The 18,912-nt window shown below is 44.9% G+C and overlaps 1 protein-coding gene across 6 annotated transcripts in view; it reads left to right on the top strand.

Annotated features, from left to right (window-relative positions):
- TIAM1 (TIAM Rac1 associated GEF 1) overlaps positions 1-18,912 on the top strand; it is a 143,586-nt gene that overhangs the window by 15,495 nt on the left and 109,179 nt on the right. For 4 of the 6 annotated variants that reach the window (XM_042810474.1, XM_042810469.1, XM_042810472.1 and 1 more), the window contains exon 1: positions 13,897-13,949. The exons of 1 other annotated variant lie outside the window; for it this stretch is intronic. In XM_042810474.1, coding sequence (XP_042666408.1) covers positions 13,925-13,949 — 25 coding nt within the window. In that variant the 5' untranslated portion in view covers positions 13,897-13,924. Of the gene's footprint in view, positions 1-896; positions 950-13,896; positions 13,950-18,912 lie in introns of those variants that run through there. One more of the 6 variants, XM_042810471.1, reaches the window with a different exon arrangement.

Raw genomic sequence — 18,912 nt, 5'->3', positions numbered from 1 at the left:
GTTTGGGCCAGGTTTGAAAGGGCTGGCTGTGCCGCGTGCAGCTGAATGGCAATGGGAGGTCCTGTGTTCTCCTTATAAGTCACAGGGGCTTATTCCACAACGCAGAGAGCAACTGCTTTAAATAAAGAGCCATCAGCAAGCACTTGCATGGAGCTGTGTTTGTGGATGGAGTGAAGACAGTTGGTCAGAGAGAGCGACCCTGGTCTGTCTGGGCTGGGTGACTGCTCGGGAAGCCGTCCGTCAGCCACACTTTGACTCACCGAACAGCATGTGGTGATAATATTAGCTGGGCACACATGACCTCTTACTGCTCTAGCTGGATGAGTGTTTTACAGCCTTATTTTTAAGATTCATTTTTATTTACTGTTTTATACCTAAGTCAGTGCTTTCTGTTTATTGCTTTTTGAGAGCCAGTCTAAACCACGCTTGGCCCCCTAATTTAATGTTACTGACAGCGTGCCATCCAAAGGCAAGCTTTTTATAAAACTCCAGATCAATAGAAGTGCTACAATTAATTAAAACCGAGTCCAGTGGAAAGAGCTGCTTTTAAACAAGGGAATATTCCCTGCAGGACTTGCAACCTCAGATCCTGCAGCCGTGAGTGCCTGCAGTGAGCTGACTGGAAACAAAAGTGGAACCGACTTAATTGGGTTTCGTGGCTCTGGCAAAGTATAAAGAGCAACAACAAATAGTGAGAAGCAATTTGGATTTGAATTATTTTCCCCCTTACGTTAATAGGTTGAGGTGATGTTAGTAATAAAAATCTGGCTGGCTCTTTGGCTGCCAGAATTTGGCAGAGGTCTGTTGCAGGTAATGAGGGTCATGCAGATTAACACCAGCTGCGTGTCTGGCCGGGTGTTTGAAGCTGACCTGTTAAGCTTTCTTTTTCATTCCAGAAGCTACAGAGGACAACAAATGTTTCCCGGCCTTCCTACTGTAACACCCTGATGTGAGTAACAACTGTGGTGGTTTGTTGTTTTGGTTGGTTGTTTGTTTTTTTTTTGTAAATAAACTTTTTTGTGTATCCATTTGCAGCTGCTGCTCACCCCTCTTTTGCTCTGCTTATGTGTCCATTCCTTTCTCAGTCCTAAAGCAGTGCTCCACAGCCTGCAGAAGAGAGTGAGCGGTCTCTTAGAAATAAAAATGGGAAAACTTCTCTGTAATATGAAATATAATGCACAGTGAAATGTTTATGTGAAAAATCATGTCAGCAGCTGCATCTTTTATCAAAGAATATATATTCAGAAATGTTTATGTAGAAACGTGACAGCACTAAATCTGGGTAGTCAGTCACTAATCTTTGCAAAGATACAAAGCTGGTTAAGGAAAATAATAACATTCCCCTGAGGCAGCCTGTAACTTATAATATATGTAAGACCCAAGCATTTAAAGGATCCTATCCTGCCCTTATTCTCCTCCACACTTCCTCCATGTGGTCACTCCAAATTGCTGCCAGCTGGCCTATTTGTCACATGTGTTTGTTTGTACTGCCTCTAATTTTTGACCTTTCAAAGAGACAGACAAAATCTGTGGCTTATGCAAATCTTTGAATTTACAGCCAGCCCAGCCTACTAGTGGGAAGGAAAAATACAGTGAGTTTAAACCACAGAAGGGAACAGATTCAATTCTGAAGTACCTCATTACTGACCATGGGCTCTAGTTTATGTATAAATGAGTTGGAGCCTTGCCTTTTCTGCCTGTGATTTTCTTACCTCTCTATTGCCTTCTCCCCTTATTGCATAGAGCACCATAGGTTCCTTCCACGCTACGTTCAGCCTGACAAATATGCCCTGTTTTGTTTGTTCCAGGGTTCCAAGCTTTTTCAAGTGAGAGGTTTTATGGTGTGGCATGTTTATAAAGGCAAAAACAGAACAGAGGGGGAAAAAAAATTAAAAAATTCTGCATTGTAGAGAAAGAAGAATGAAACTAGAAGACTGATCTGACATCCAACAGAAGGCCCCAGTGCGTGGATAAATGGCAAGACAGGCAGCCTGGGTGATATTTCCAGTTTCCCTGGAGTGAAAGCACATGCAGTTTACAGTGGATAATGAAATGTTATGAAATGTTATATTTTTTATGAGGAATATGTTAATTCTGCCAGTACGGTAATCCTGAGGCTCCAGTCCACAGCAGGGCTGACATTTATGTTATGAAGAGATGTGCAGACATTTATTGGGATATAGGCTGACAGTGCATGTAAAAAAAAAAAAAACAAACAAAAAAAAACCGAACAAAAAAAACCACAGAGAAAAATGTGAAAAATTTCCTTTTCATTCTCTTTTTCTTTCTCTCCCATTCCATCATATCAAATAACAACTAATGTCAAAGGGATTGCTGCTCTGAAAGGTGCTGCACTATTTTGTGATTCATGGCAAATCCAAAAGTTAATTTCTTTTTGTGTGTGTTTATGTGGGTTGGGTGATGCCACGTGTGACAGTCAGACCAAGGAGCTGATCCAGTATATAAACCATGCGCAGCTCATGCTGTAGGTTTGCTCTGTTTCCTGGATGTGCTTTGCTGCAGCATGATGGAGGCACAGTTCCCAGACAAAGCTGTCCTTTTAATCAGATGCTGTGATGGCCAACATTGTTTCCCAAAGCTTTGGCTTTATGTGAAACTCAAGGGCCATCAATGAGAAGTTTGCCTCTGGCAAGAGAGGAAGGTCTCCCTCCTGTGCAGCCCTGTGGCAGTTAAAACAAAATGATGTGCATGTCTTGCCACGTTCACAAGCAAAGCTGCCTTACATTATGAGAGGCTTGGAGTAGACCTGGAGCTGACTCCAGTGTTGATGGGGGAGGGTGTTGCAGGGCTGACATAGGGTATATAGGAAGGGAGGAGTAGGAAGGGCATGCACGTCCTTTCCCTTTTTGTGGGGAAGGGTTGGTTCAAATAACATGAGGTTACAGCCTCAGTCATATTAGCACCTGAATATGTTGATTTTGACTCAAAGCCCAGCCTGGAGATACTGCATTTAATGAAGGTGCAATGAAGATCTTGCTGGCTTTCATTTCCTGAGGTGGCTCTGGGTCACCCATGCTGTGGGATCACCTAATGGGGGGGTTGCAGGAGATGTTTGGCCTTCCGTGGTTTTTATTCTGCTTTTGCAGGGCTTTCTCCAGGGTGTTCCTCCATGGCTGATGCAGGAGGCTCCCCTTTCATGCAGCTGACGGGTATGCTCTGAGGCCCACCCTGTGTCCCTAACGTGGGTGAGGAGATAGATGATCACACCCTCTGTGCTGTCCTGACCTCGTCTGGCCTGCCTCCAGATAGCTCAGCTGGTTTTTGCTGAGCTCCAAAACGTGGAACGTGATCATTTAAGTCTGAAGAATTCCCTTATCTGCTAATTGTAGCTACAGAGGGGGAAGCTGGCCCAAGTTATAGAAGTGATTTCTTCAAGTGCAGCATTCTTGGCATGCAAAAGCTTGTGGTATCTGATTACTGTTTTTCAGCAAGTAACGCAACTGATTAAATCAAGCTATTGTACTGCTCTGCAACCTATTTCTGTGTTCTTCCTGCCACTTACCCCATTTATTGCCAGTTTAATGCATACTCACTACTGTTTATACCATCCTGCTGTATATTAATCACGTATTTATGGGAGGGGAAATAGGAATAGATCTGGGAGGAGAAATAATTTGGTTTGCACAGGCTTTTGCAGAGAAGCATCTGTTCTATAACACTGACATCTCCCAGAGCTTCTTAGAGTTGATACATAGAGAGTTTTTGAGACAGAAGACCCTTGTCAGGCAGCTGAAGTCCTGCTTGTGGTTAGCCATGGTGGCCCAGGATATGGAGGATTGTCTATGATGAATGTATGGCAGGGTTATAAACTTCTCTAAACATTCATTTTAAGATACCATTTAATCTTTCTCTCTCTTGATTATTTTTTTTAATTGAACCACGTTTTTAAAAGACATTTAGAAATACAAAGATAAATATAAATGCCAAGGAGAAATAATCAAAATAATCCAGAAGCCAAACTCCTCTTGGAAATGGTAGATAACCAGTTAGCAGTGGATAGAAAATGACTAGGAATAAATGGTAGTGCAGCTTATCGTGCAATTCCTATGTTTTTAAATGATTTTTATAAAATGAGGAGGTTCTTTTTGGAGCCAGAAGTTGGACTCAGTGACCCTTACGAGTCCCTTCCAATTTGGAATATTGTATGATTCTGTGACCTAAGGCAGGCAGTACTGCAGTCAGGCTTCCAAATGTTGTATTTAATCAAAAGCCAGTCTCTAATACTCAAGAAAGAAGCAAATACTGAAAAGCCTCAAATAAAAGGAACAGGCAGGACTTTAAAAGTAAAAAAAAGAAGTTCAGATAAGGAAAATTAATCAGCAGTTCTGAAATGATTATGATTGTCAGAGAACAAGGTTTTTGCCAGTGTAAGAGAGCTGGTCTCTGGCCCTGAGCTTGCTTAAGCAGTTAATCTGCGTATGAACTCTTAGTCTTAGAGATCACTCAGGATATTAATCATCCCTGAGCGTTTAGAAACATACATTTGTGTAAGTCAAAAAGTAGTGGTTGAGTGGCAGTGGGGTAGCTGCAGGCTCAGGTTGGCTCTTAATGCAGGTCTTCCAAAGGAAAGTGTGTAGCATCATGTGTGTGTACCTATGTATGCATTGCCAGTGAGTGTTGTCAGTGGTCTGTGATTACTTGGTAGCTGGCTTGCACGAGCAGAGCCTGTGTTTGAATATTGCAGTCCATGTACTTTGTCTTCTTTGTAACAAGCTGTGACCTTCTTCCATCTAGGAACCGGACTTGGAGAGATTTTATTTTCTTTTAGATTTACTGGTATCAAGGAAAAGTCAAAGACTTCAGACTGCAGTTCAGAGAAGACATTTCATGCTTTTCTCCTGCTCTTTTTCTTCACCTCCTTCCCTTGCCTGCTAACCATGAGAAAGAGCCAACATTTAAACAGTGTTTCCTGGTCATGCTTCTCAGTTTGTTTTCTTAACAGGGGGAGTCCGAACAATTTCCTGTAATTTTGAAGCTTTTCAAAGTAAAAGTTGCCAATGGCATTTCTAAATACTGTCCTATCTTAGCATGTCTCTGACGTGCTTTGCTCTTGGTCTCCTTGCTGTGTATGAAAGTCCTCCAAATTTGTTCTGCTATGGGTTGAGAGTGTAGATAAGGGTATACCTGGCAGACAGCTGTGCTCATCCCACTGCCACTGGGTAATGCTGCAGTCTCTGTTGGAAGTCAGTGTCTCTCTGGTGAAATGGCTGTTATAGGTAAGCCCAAGCAGAGACTTGTGTGCCCTCATCTCAGCTGGACTGAAGCAGCTTGGGATGCTGTGGCTGGCCCTGGAGCTAGGTTGGAAGGCAAGACTGGCAATTGATCTGTAAGGAGGCAGGATCCATCCGTCACTGTCATTGGCGTGGTTTGACTGGATCAAACCCTTCCACAAGCTGTGAGTAAGTTACAAGGCAGAGTGGTTGGGTTGACCAGCACTTAGGAAGGCTGATCTCTTCATGTGGAGTTTTTACTCTTCTGCCAGACTCATTCCTGAGCAGTTGGTTCATAATTGTTTGAGAGTGTGCCCCTGAGCTTGGAATTCATGAGTCACAAGAGTCAGTCAGGTGGGAAGGGATGTGTGGGGATATCTAGTCTACCTGGTCTATCTAGTCCCTCTGCCCAAAGCAGGGCCAGTTCTGAGATCTTTCTCCAGGTAGATCTCGGACTTCTGAGGATGGAGCCTGCACAACCTCCCTGGGCATCACGGTCCAGCTTCATTTCTCACCTCAGGCATCTTCATGGTGAAGATCTGCATGTATTCAAACAAAACTACTAGTGATTCAATTGATGACGACTGTAGCACTGTACGTGGCCATAGCATGGGCACCATTAGGATGGGTACAGCTCTTGACAGCTATTGGTTTGCTCATTTTGAGGAGTACAGGGCAGGCAAACAAGTACACAGGAACACTGTCAACTGATCACTGTCATCTGACTATAAAAAGGAAAAATATGTAAGTAAAATCGCCTGATAAAATTGCCTTTCAATTGAATGACTTGATAGGAGGTTTTATAAAGGGAAAGAAGACTGCTAAAGTAGCTCGAACAAATTAACAGGAAAGGTAGAAAAAGGGAAGGCACTAAGGCATAAAACTGGCAGATATTAAATCTCAGAGATGTTTTGGGGGATGGCAAGTCCAGCTGTGATATTTATAATTCTGAGTTGCCGTGTGGAAGTCATTGGTGCTTACCCTCTAAGCACAGTGTGAAGGTAAGGCCTCTGCTCACATTGGAGAGCTTTGGACAGGCTATATGTAAAGACTGTCAGGACTGGGCTCTGATTCCTGTGTAGAGCTCGGATACAGTAAAATTCACACCAGATTGGGTTTTCTTTTCTTTGACATTGAGGGGAGTTTGTTTACCATCTGGCTGTTAAGATAGGAAAGAGGAGAAGGACAAAGAAAAGAAATAGCGCTTGTTTTCTAAAAATGAGAACGCATAGAGTCAACTCGCATCTTTTATTTTTATGCATTGTGTCTAAGATAGATGCAGGTCTGCCTACTTTCTTAACATGCATCTGACAGAAAGTAATAGCCCCCATTTACATTTCTGTACCGTTTCTTTCTGTGGGGGTCTTGGAGTGCTTCATGGGGGGACCAGACAATGAGAAACAATGCCTTCAGCCTGCATCTACCTCATTATCTGGTCTGCAGCAACTGGCAAAGCTGGGACCATGGGGCAGCAGTGGGAGCTTTCTGAGCTGGCCTTGTTACTTGCTTTAGGTGATGTGGGCAGCTGTGGAAGAGCATCCTTAATTTCAGAGCACTGTTGTGGAAAGCTCAAAGAAGCCTCTGGGCACCTATGGGACTGTTTGTTCTGCCATCCATCCTGTATGCTGGGTGCTTCCCTTCCATGATTTTCCTATTTCCACTGCCTGACAGTAAGTGGTTGTTGAGAAGCTGGCTTGGCTTTGGATGTGTCCATCACCCCTATGCAGTGAGGGTTGGAGGTAGGGGTGACAAAAAGGAGAGTGCAAACGGCATCACTGTTGTAGTCTCCTTAAAGTATTTAGGATCACTGAAGATGATGATTTTGTTCAATAAATGGGCTTTAAAAAAAGGTTATGTTGGGAGGGTAGTTCCTGTCATGCCAGTTATGTTTGTGGAAGTTTACAGTCACTGTTTTTAGTTTCATACCCAGTTTGCCTCCTGGCTACGCCTGGAAAGGGGATCTAGAAAAGGGGAAGCTGCTCAGAGCTGTTTACTTTGGATCTATTGCGGGTGGTGTGGTTTCCCCCTCTCCCCCCCCACCTCGGTTCCTGGCCCCCCTTCTCCCAACTCATGACAGGGCCTTGTGTGCACGGTGAGCCATTGCTGGAGGTGGGGCAGAGGCTGCCATTAGGCAGCGTCATGGATTTTGGTAGGCCTAAGCCAGATGTGACGTTTTAATTAATTAAATTATTTTGGTACTGTTGAGCTTTATACTGGGCTGGTGTTAATGACAGTACCAGGGCATCAGCTGTAACTCTGCCTCTGTGCAAGGTCTGTGGTCATGGGCAAACTACTTGCTCTCTGCTTGGCCACGTAGAGGATAGAGATAATACTTGCCTCACAGGGGTATTATGAAAGTTAATTTGCTAATTATTTATAAAGCACAGTGGGATGCTACTTCAGTTCTACACAGTGTTACGTTAACATCTAATTAGTTATTCCTTATGATGCTTCATTTTCTTTCTGCTATAAATATTGGCCTAATACAGGGCCAATGATGACTCCGCCTGTCATCTTGGTGACTCAGATGGAACAAGCAAGCTGGAATGAATAAACAGGATTTGGTTTGTAAATGATCTGTGTGTCTTTTTCCTCTTTTATGCCATCTTATCCATAAAACTGACATTGTTGGGATTAGGCCTTTTCAGCAGTTGCATTCAGTGCAGAAGCTGTGTTGCATGCAGGAGTGCTGAGCCATCCCTCTGTGGGCCTCAGGAGGGTGTCCAGAGACCTTGAGCTTAAATTTACTGCACTGGGGAGATCTCTGCCATTGCTTTCAGTGGGGTCTGGACCACAATATAGGATTCCAGGATGCCTTTTTTTTTTCTTTTGTTTTTTCACTCTTCTCTCAGTTTGTCTTTCTGTCTTCCCTTGTTTGTGTTTGCATCCCATATTGTGTTGCTTTCTTTCACATTTTGTGTAACATGAGTAACATGGCCAGGGCTCTAATGAAATTTCGTATGACAGTGTGCTGCTTTTTTTCTTCTGAAAAGAAATAAAGCTCAGAGACCTTTGCTGTATGTCAAAGGCTTTACCTGGCTTTGGGCAGCTTAAGGCCCCTTTGAAGACATCCTGTATGCTTCATACTTCAGTGTGGTGAATTGAAAAGCTTGTGAGTCCTATTTTAGTGTTTAGTGTTGAATAATGTTGACAACTAATGTGAACCTATGATATCCATCACCTGGCAGCATCATCACTAGTGTACAGCTTGTCACTCATTTTGAACTGATTTTTTTCCAATAAAAGTGAAACCATTGGCAGTGATCTGGTGGAAGCATGTCAGTGTACCAAGAAGATGACAGCAGCTACTGTGCAGTTTCTTTCAAAGAAATTCAAAGAAATGAGAGAGGAGGTGTTAGGATTATACTTCTTGAATAAAATGTGCCTCCATGATCCTGGTCATTGAAAAAGGAAGCGATCCCATTGCATTAAGCTCTTGCAATATTGTTGAGCCACAATGACAGTTGTGAACCGGGCAGCCCTGAGCACGCCCTCCTGTGTCCTCTAAGGGGGTCTCATGCACTCTGTGAGCCCTCCCTGGGCTGGGGGCTGCAGAAGCTTGCAGCAGCCTTGGATACATGTGTGCATGCACTTCTCTGTGAATTCAGGACAGCCTCACAACTTAGGTTTTCTTGAGGCTAGATGACTAGAAGCAGGCCTCTTTAGTAGATAGGAATCCTGTATGTTTGAAGGGAACTTATAAGCAGGGGAACGACTTTTTACAGTCTGAGGCTGATACAATGGGTTATAGCTTTAAACTGCAAGAGGGGAGATTTAGTTTAGATGTTAGGAGGAAATCCTTTCCTCAGAGGGCAGTAAGGCGCTTACTGCCCAGAGAAAACTGGCACAGCTGCCCAGAGAAGCTGTGGTGCCCCATCCCTGGAGGTGCTCAAGGCCAGGTTGGATGGGGCTCTGGGCAGCTTGAGCTGGTGGGGGGGCAGCCCTGCCCAAGGAAGTGGGTTGGAACTCAGTGTTCTTTAAGGTCCCTTCCAACCCAAACTACTCTATGATACGATTCTATGCATGGGGGTGTGTGCTTTACTTGTATGAATCTGGATGACTCCGGTAGTCACTGCTACTACTGCTCCTACCTCTGCATGCGGGCTGACTTGTGCTGACTGTTGGCGAGTGATTTCCCTGAACACACTCTGCAGAGTCAGTGTGAGAACTGTAAGCAACAAGTGGCACAAGGAAATACAAATGTTCAGTTCTAACTTTTCGTTGCTCCAGAGGTAGCAGTGCATGCCTGTTGATGGTGGTTTCACAGGCAAGTGTGCTGGCTGATTGCCACCATCCCCTCCCTGTAGCTCATTAGAAACCTTTCAGCTACCCTTGCCATGTAACAACTGGGATCAATTTTCCCATGAGTTGATATATATGCTGACCTCTCCAAAGGAAAAAAAACCTGTAGTTCATTAGCTTACTTTTGTAGAGGCTGAAAGGGAACTATTTATGGCTGAACAATACTTGTCTTTCACTATTCTGTTCCTAATCCCAAATAGAAACATGAGGCTGAGAAACTCCTTCTGATAAAGGGGAGTATGGATGCATTCAATCTAGTATAAATTTTCATGGTGTTAAAATTATTTAATCGGCAAGGGTTGGTTTGCAGGTTTATTGGATGAAGTAAAGACAGGCAGCGTTAAGTATCAGTTTGAGGAGGTAAAAGTGATTCTGATGGTAATGCGTGGTTTTCCATCACTGCCCTCTTGTGAGATGCTGCATCATAGAGATCCAGCTCAAAAGCTGAGACTTTAAAAAACAATTAATGAGGCCTGTGTTGACTTTCTATCTCCATTCATTGTTGAATAAAAGGTGGCTCAAACGAAACTGTGTCCTCACCTAGACAATGACAACCTTTTGTTTTACTAGTAGTCTTAGTCATAGCTCCTTCTGGATGTGTGAGGCTGCATGGGTACCACTGTGGGAGTTACTTTCAGGACAGGGTTGTTACCGGAGTGGAGCCCCCGTGCATGGTTTTGCCACAAGTATCCATTATCCACAAGGATATACATGAAACAACTTGACCTCCGAAACCCAGACTGTGATTATAGAGCTGTAGTTTACAGTGTTTTGTGAAAAAGGAATGTAACATCACAGCCAAGTGTGTCAGAGTGCCTCGCTTGCACCACCAGCTTGGTCTGTGGCTGTGGGATATTTGGAGCGCCGTCAAAACTGGAGCTAGCCATCTCAGTGTGCAGCCTGTTGTCATTCTTGGCAGATGATAATTGCCTTCTTGGCCCTGGGTTGTGTCCTGAATGTGCCTGACCAGAGGGTTGACAAAAGCAGGTATGTTGTCCTCTGTGGTTTCCCTCTTTAGAAACTCCACCATTGCCATCAGGGTCTTGAAAAAAGGTCTGCAAGGCTCCAGTTGCCTGCAGGATGGAGACAGGGCCTTTCTGTAGACAGGACGCTTCTCCAAGGCCATCTGTTTGCACCAGTGGAAAATACAGCTGATACGATCATGAATTTTTGAAGCGCCTTGGCTTTGTAAGGTAACCCATAGTTACAGAGATACGGTCTGCGTAGCCCTGATGTTCCTCATAACTTACTGCTGTGCTCTGTGAGTCACTGTACTGTAGCTACTCCCAACCACTTCTCTGCCCAAAGTGATAATCCATTGTTAAAATGATATTAACTCATGTGTGCTAATTAGCAGGTGTGCCCGGGTGTGAGAAGCCAAGGATGTTAATTAGGTCTGATGAAGATACCTTTACTCAGGGTTTGGACTCACGTCTGCTGGAACGTGTCTCTCCTTCCACAGCTGAGGAGGTGCTGTCCTGCAGTGATGGCCCCAGCTGATGTGGGCCACTGGGGATGTCTTTCTCCTCAACAGAAGGGGACTCAAGGAGGGCATGGAGACTTCTTGTGGGATTGTCAGGATTTTATTTTTTGTGATAATGGAAAGGAAAGGGCTTTTCCCATCTATACTGTATTCATTTGGCTAAGAAAAGGAGAAGCATAACCATCTCTCACGCCAATTGCATGTCATCTTCTAGCCAGAGGCCTGCAGTGCTTAGCTGGTGAGCTGGTGGCCACTTCTCTCACTGTACTGGAGGTGATGGCCCCACTGGCTGGCCAGCTCGGCAGCCTGTCTCTGGCCCAAAATATGCTAGGTTGCCTCCAAACAGGTTTTGGTAGGTCTTCGCTAATTGCAGGGAGCACCACGGTTTATACAAGCTAGCATGTGCATCTGGGAGAAAGCCCACATCAAAAGGCATGTATTGAAATGGCTTAGTGGGGTTGACAGCATGGCTGGGCCTGGAAATGCCTGTTCTCCTGGGACTGGCGGGCCTGAACCAACAGGCTGAGGTGGGGTGTTGCCAGCTGGCTGCTCCCCATCCTACCTGCGCCTGTTACTTTGCTCTGGAAATCTCTGGGGCCTTTGCGGGCTGTGTTCCTCAGCCTGGTTTTGGAGAAGGGTCATCCTTTTTGCACCAGGTCAAGATGGGGAGGTGAAATTACTGCTTTTGGTCCTCCTGCACCAGTTTAAAACTCATCGGTGGCCAGGCTGACTGTTGCCTTGTTTGCCTGAAGGCAGCTACTAGAGGGGAAGGCAGACACATCTAACCAGTGTTTTGGGGGGATCCTGGGCTGGTTGTGGACTTGCTCTAGATAATCAGAAGCTGGCAGGAGATGGTGTCACAAAGCACTGTAGCAAAATGCAAATCCATTTAAGGCTTGTAGCAAAAGGGTGTGCCTCTTTGGTCTTTCTAAGCTGAAAAACACTTCAGACAATCACTTTCAATCTCACTTCGTAAGCATATATGCTTCTTCTTCAGGACTTGAGAGTAATTGCTTTGTATCTCAGGGAGCTTGTGTGTATGCATGCGTGTGTATATGTACACACCAGTTTCCATGTAACAGAGAAGCCATTTTGGTGCTGGTGACTAAGTGCAGATGACATGGGAGCTCCCAGTATGGTTTTGCCTTTCGGGCTGTTCAAATGCATTGAAGACGGTGAGTGTTTGCTGTGCCCTGCTGAACCTGGAGCAGGTGGGAGCAGCTGTCATCTGAATCACTCCCAACTTGCCAAACCTGCTTGCTAGCCTGCTGTGGATTTGCTGTTGCCCTCCCTGAGCACTTCAGGAGGAGTCAGCCTGCTCCCCTGGTCTGCCTGTGGTTTCTTTCTTCTGGCTGGCCCACAGATGTTTGGCTTTACTCATTCTGTGCTCAAATTAGCTGTAAGGCTGGGGATTGGTCTTTCCATTACTTTCTTTGCCAAGCATGCGTTCAGTCCCATCCCTCCCTCAGCCCTTTCTGCTGTTGCGATGAAGGACTGCCCTGCTCGGCAGGAGTGCCTGCAGCCACAGGGGGACCCGGTGGTTTCTGAGCGTGGGCAGATACATCGGAAAGATCTGACTTAGATGTGAAGTTAAACAAAGCCTGCTGTTTGAAGTGGACTAAAACTGACTGTTCCGCAAGTAAACTCAGCTTGCATGCATGCCTGTTTCCGATAATGGGGTGTATTAAGAATGATTGTGCAGAATCACATCACTTGTCCAGCTGCCTCGGCTTGTCTGTTCCGGGAAAGTCTCTTCTCCTCCCATCCTGTCCTCCAGCATCCGTAGCACCTGAGCAAGGGGAGCCCCATAGCTCTGTGTTTGTTGCAGTTGGACAAAACCATGGAAGAGCTGGGGTCTTGCGCCTAACTTTTGTAGTTTCTTCTTCTTTTTGTAATAATTTTGTCCTTCGCCCAGTCTATGGTTACTTCTGGATTGCAGAGGTCAGAACTTCTAGAATACGGTTAGTGCTCTGTGTTTCTGAAGCATCACACTGAGCTGTAAATGTTAATTTGTTGTTTAATTTGGTGATTTCTGTTTGTATAAAATATTGACTGCATTGTTTGCTTCATTCCAAGGATAGTTTGATAACTGTTTTTCTTCTTCCTTATAATTGAGCACAGACTCAAAATAGGGCAAACTTATGGATAAACACAACTGCTTAGGATTTGTATTTCTGTTTCTTTTTGGTAGCAGCCATTAGAAAATTCTGATTTTGGGGGACTGTGCTGATTCAAACTGAATTTAGAAACAGCTATGTGAAAGCAGTGAACTCAGAAATACCTGATCCATGTGGAGTTTTCAGATCTCTTCAGTTCCTTTGCACCAGTGGACAACGAAACGTGGGACAGTTAGGCATGCATGTGTTCCCAGAGGAATACCCGAGGAGAGATCTTGCAGTACATAAGACAGTTGAGGACAACAGCAAAAAGTGCAGAATAGGTCAGAAGTTTTTATTTTGAGTTGCTCCCTGAAAATGTGTGCAAACCTTGAGCAGGGCACAGTTTAGCGAAGCGACAGAGGGGACGACGGTGCTGTGGTCACAGGCATGAGTTGCCACTGTCAGCGGGCTGGGTGTTGTAATTATGGGCTGCCCTTGCTCTTCGTCATGACAGTGAGTTAAAGCCACCCTGGAGGGGAGTCCTTAGGAGCTGGGATTTCGGGAGCCAGCGGCTGAGTGGCAGCAATTCCCACCAGCCAGCGCCTGGGGAGCGCTGTGAGGAGGATTGCAGGGAGAGGGAGGGAGGGATGGTGAGAGCCCAAGCCTTCAAACACACCCAATGGGCCCATCTCATCTTTGCATGAAACTTCGTGAGTTACACCCACTCTGAAGCAGAAGGGGAATGAAACGCTGACGCTTCCTCCTTTCTGTTATTGGCAGCCAGCGCTTGTGAAATACGGCAAGCAAAGATGTTTGTGCTACTGATGATGAATGGTAAGATGATTTACAGCAGCACAAACTTCTCCTGGGGGCCGGGTTGGGGACAGCAGTTAAGCTCAGGCTGTGAAATGTGTCTGTGGGCTGTCGCGTTGTTGTGCTGTCTGAAATGCAGCATGTCCGGGAACCTCTGTGAGGCTTTCCTCTCTCAGCTTGTGTCTTTTCCCAGCGTGGACAGAAGTGTTTCTTTTTCTAAGTCATGTTTAATGGGATCATTGGGCACTGTTTGCTTTTACGGGGTTTGTGCTTGTCGCAGGTACGGACGCACCACGCTTTTGTTGCAGGCAGGGAGAATTCAAAGTGATTGAAAGGGAGCCAGGTATTTAGTAGCTAAATTCTCTCAGAGAGAAAATGTAGTATCTTGTTACTTGTTCAAGATACTTCCCTTCTCCAGCTGTCTGGCTGTATTTTTAGTAATTACAGGTTGCCATGCTCTTTAATTGTTTAAAATGAGCCCTGCAAAAGGTTTCAACTTGAATTGAGCTCTGTTAGATGTTTCTATGAGGCACTGAGAGCTGAAACATTCTGAAGGGCGATGCTGCGGCACCCCTAAATCAGGTGAGAAGGGGGGTCTGAAAGTCTCACACTTGGCCACATCCCAACAGTGCTGCAGAAGCAGGCGTGAGGCTGTCCTGCATCAAGTTGCTCGTTTTTTCTGATTACTACTCTGCTTACGAGGTTGTTCCATACACCAGTCGCTATCTTTAAATCTAAATTGCTTAATTCTTGTGTTGGTGATGGGAAATGTGGGCATCCTGGCCATGCAGTTACAGTGACTAAGACAGCATTCAGAACCGGCCTGGCCCTGGGGCTGTCTCTACACTGCGACCCTGACCCTCTGCCACTGCAATGCTGGGTGCTTCCTGATGGAAGGAGTGGGGTTCAGGTCTGATTCACAGCTTATTGGCTCTGAGGAATTTTCCTGTGCAGAGGCGAAGTGTACTGTGTCTGTTTTTGGCAGAACAAAGTCACGCTGTAGCTGTTTTAAATGTTAGAGCTTTAATTGTTTCATTTAATATGCCAGAAACCCATTGTCAAGGCAGCTATTAATTCCTTTGACAGTGTTTTGGTATTCCAGAGGTGACTGAAGTGTTCGCTTGCTGTTGATGTTCTGGAGCCAAGGAGCAGTCTGTGGGTGTCAGTGGGCTGCTTGTTTTTCCCTTATCCTTTCAGAGGCAGAAGTGATCTGTGCACTATGAGAAATGTGTGGCAAATCATTGTGTTAATCATGGCAAATGGTGCTAAGGGACCAAGAGCAGAAGCGTGGCATGCCTGCTTGCACCTCCTCAAGGAACTCGCTCTTGAAAGGATGCCGTCTGTTTGCAAGAGAGCTCCAACTTGTTTTGAAGCAGAACTACTTTGTTTTTCCAGAATGTATGTTGGGATTAAATCTGCCAAGCCACAGATTTGCATCATTCAAGCGTTTGCTGTAGCTTTATGCTTTTGCTCCAGGAAATCAGTGATGGGGTTTCTGCTGGCTTCAGCATAGGGCAGGCATTGCTTCTGCACGATGGCAGCCTGTGGGAATACAGAGGTGGGAGCAAGCCAGCTAGATATTGGTCTTCTGAGCAGACACAGCTGACTTTCAATGAAGCTACACATTAGGTTAGACACTAGGAGAGGATCAGGGTGGATACAAATTAGGTTGGATATTAGGAAGACTTTCTTCTGAGCAAGAGCAGTGCTGCAGTGGCACAGGCTGCCCAGGGAGGTGGTGCAGTCACCGTCCCTGAGGTATTCAGGAGCCGTGTGGATGTGGCACTGAGGGACTTGGGCAGTGGGCGTGGGGGGGGTGGGTTGGTGGTTGGTCTGGATGACTCCATGGCAGCAGAATTCTTTGACACTGCTCTTAGCTTTGACATTGGCTAACCAGCTAGTTCTGGTCTCTGCCATTGCAAAGAAACAGAAGGTCTTTGGTGGCGACCAGAAGAGAATAACTGCTCCATAACAATTTTTTAAGAGAGCAAGATCAAATGCAAAAGAAATCGTGGTGTCAAATATTTGAAAGAATTTAGCAAGAAAGAGGGCAGCTCTTTGCTGATTTGTATTTCTCAGTATTATTTTGTTAAATAATAGACTAAGTGGTGTGTTTCAGTGAGTTTTATGGAACAGTAATCCATTGCTGGATGAGGAGAATGCATTATTTATAGATTAGAGTGTTTTAACATCCTGGTATGGGATTGTTTAAGAAGGTCAGGATTCAGAGTGCTGGAAATGGGATTAGCCCAGCTGTGCTGCAGACAGTGCAGAAGGAGAGGAAAAGAGGAAGTTATCAAGTAAATATTTATGTTTTTATTGTGCCTTACAAGACATAAGTCACATCAGATTGAAAGGTTTCTGGAACCAAAATGTAGTTTTCTCCTTATGGGTCACAACATTTCAAGTCTTAATTGAATTGTAAACAAACACCAGCATCCTTTTTTTCCTAACTCAGCAGGCTGTCTCTCTGCTGCCAGTTTGCTTTCTCTGTGGGATGGTGTCAAAAGACTGGAGGAGCAGAGAGCATCTGTGATAATATCAACCCCCGTTCCTTCCTGGGGGAAGCAAGCATTTTGTGTGCGTGCACAGGCTCTGGGAATGCAGCCCCCTGGCCAGCAGTGAGAGACTTGTAGGCAAATGGGTGTTGGGTTGATTCGCTGCAACGCACTTCTAGTGTAATTGCTTTCTCAAGCTCCCAATTAGGCTTTCAGCAAGACGTGGAATACCATGTTCTCAGGTAGCTGAAAATGTTCTTGGAAAGCCAGCATGCAAGTGATCCCATAGTGAGGTGTGGGGTGGTAGCTGAAGGCTGGCTCACGGAAGACTAGTAGTGTCTTCTGTTGCATTTTCTACTGTTGTCTGGAGCTGGTCTTGATTATGGAGTAATTAAGAGCTCAAACTCAGTGTCGCTAATGGAGTTTAACAAATTGCCAGGCGTCAGCCGAGCTGCAGTAACTGTGTGTGTACGGTTAGGATTACAGTGAGTGTGCCATGATGCGACTTCAGTGGGAGAGGTGTAAGATAAATTGCACTCCTTGTATTGCCATGGGTGTAACTGAATTACAGCTAATGAGCAGCAGCTCTGTAAGTGAGCTGGAGTAACTGGCTTGGGCCTGACCACAAATCACTGTGCATGCATCAGTGGTGCTGTAGTGCTTGCTGAGTGCTTGCAGACGGGGGCATTTCAGGAGTGGTTTGGATCTGTCAGAAGATCAGGCATACAAATTGCCTGGGAACATGGGGAGATTCATATGTTGGCAGCCAGTATAGATAGGCTCCTCCTGAAAGGTGAGGGTGCTGGTGGCAGAGGTGGTACTGGTGGCTGTTTCACTCTCACTAAGAGTTTAGTGAAAACTCTTTAGTTTTCACTAAAGAGATGGAAGAGGCAAAAGCATTCTGAAGAGACAGAGACCTTTTTTTGCTTTATCCCTTCCAGTCAGTTTGAAGCTGGCGAGTCTCTTATGCTTAGTCTCATGTGACTAGTGCAAGAAAATATCTCGCTTGTTGAAGGGATTTTGTATTGAATGGTGAGCACTGAAAGAGCACTCGGATAGCATTGTTTTTATGAAACAGATGGGTGAGTAATGCTGTGTACTCCTGTCATTGAGGATCTCTGGTGGTCAAGTCAGAAGGGAAATAAATAACCCTTCCACCATCTACTTCCCAGTTGAAAATGGCTTTGTTACTCATTTGCATTCACCATTTTTTGGAAGGTATACTGAGACTGTGCTCCGTGCCCTGAGACATTTAAGTGGAGGCAAACGCTCCTTTTTGCACAAGGAGCACAATGTATCCATATAATGACTGGTGTTTGGTGGGCATTGTTTCTGGGATGGGTCAGGAATACTGGAGGTGTTCTCAATCCTGTGCTTGCTAGCCAGGCAGACCCCAAGCAGTGGCTGCTCATGAGCTTCGTCTCCTGTTCCTGGGCTGGGGAGGGCCCCTCTGTGTGTGCCAGAAGCTGAGACACTTGAAGCCACTGCCACTGCCGTGGAAGTGTGACTTGCTCTGGGTTGGGGTCCTGGGCGGGTGGCTGTTTGTGAGAGCTGCAGATTTATGCCGTGAATCAAAGTGGCTTCTGCAAACATTTGCTGGGTGTCTGATGAATTTCAGTGGAATTGGTGAATAATAAAGTGCCAAAGGTTGCTTTGTTTCAAAGTAACTTACGAGTTATTTTTTTTAAACTGTGACAATGGATCCTATTTCGCTGTGCAACGCGACAGTGAAAATTCTCTTTCTCACCTTTTTTTTTTCCTTTAAGTGAGAAGCAAGTTGCATTTTTCTTGACTTCCATTGCATCCCGAAGAGGAGTTAGCAAGGAGCTGCTGTGAGAGGTGTGAAGCACTAGCAGTGCATGGGGTCTTGGTGTGAGATTCAAGGCAGAATACAGAACTGCGTGCAGTTAGAAGTTGAAGGACTAAACTTCTGATAAAAGAAGCTAATGGGAGTTGTTTTCTTTCTGCTTTTGTCTTTTCAAAGCAAATTAATCTTAATGCTTGAGTAACATCTGGATGATTTCTTGGCAATCCTTTTTTTTTTTTTTTTTTTTTGGAGAGCAGTTTATTTTTTGTATTTTGTCATGGAGTGAAAAATTACTGTAATTTACCAGTCTTTTTTTTTTTTTTTTTTAATTTGGGAAGTCACAGTATTTGATATCTTCCATCAAGCTGTCATTTCTGGAGGCACAGGAATTGAATGCATGACATTTCAGTTTTTGTTTACTGTTTAGAACAGATCCTTATACTTGACATGGTTACCTAAGCATACCTTAAAGTTTGGAATTTATTTTGTTAAGAGAAATTAAGAGGAACGAGAATTTTTTTTTTTTGAGCAAGAGGTAGATGCAGTCAGTTGCTTTGGGCCACCCAGACTTGGTAAATCTGTATAAATATCCAGAGCTCCCCAAAGACTGTGGAGGCCACCTGGGGTCCCTGAGGAGTATAGCAAGACTGCAGTATGTAGCAAGGTAAGCTTCTGTTTA

The sequence above is a fragment of the Centrocercus urophasianus genome, unplaced genomic scaffold (assembly GCF_019232065.1).
Source record: "Centrocercus urophasianus isolate 14NV4802_14NV808 unplaced genomic scaffold, USGS_Curo_1.0 seq_12, whole genome shotgun sequence".
Lineage (NCBI taxonomy): Eukaryota > Metazoa > Chordata > Aves > Galliformes > Phasianidae > Centrocercus > Centrocercus urophasianus.
Note: the sequence above shows the minus strand (reverse complement) of the source record. Positions and strands in the feature narration are given on the sequence as shown.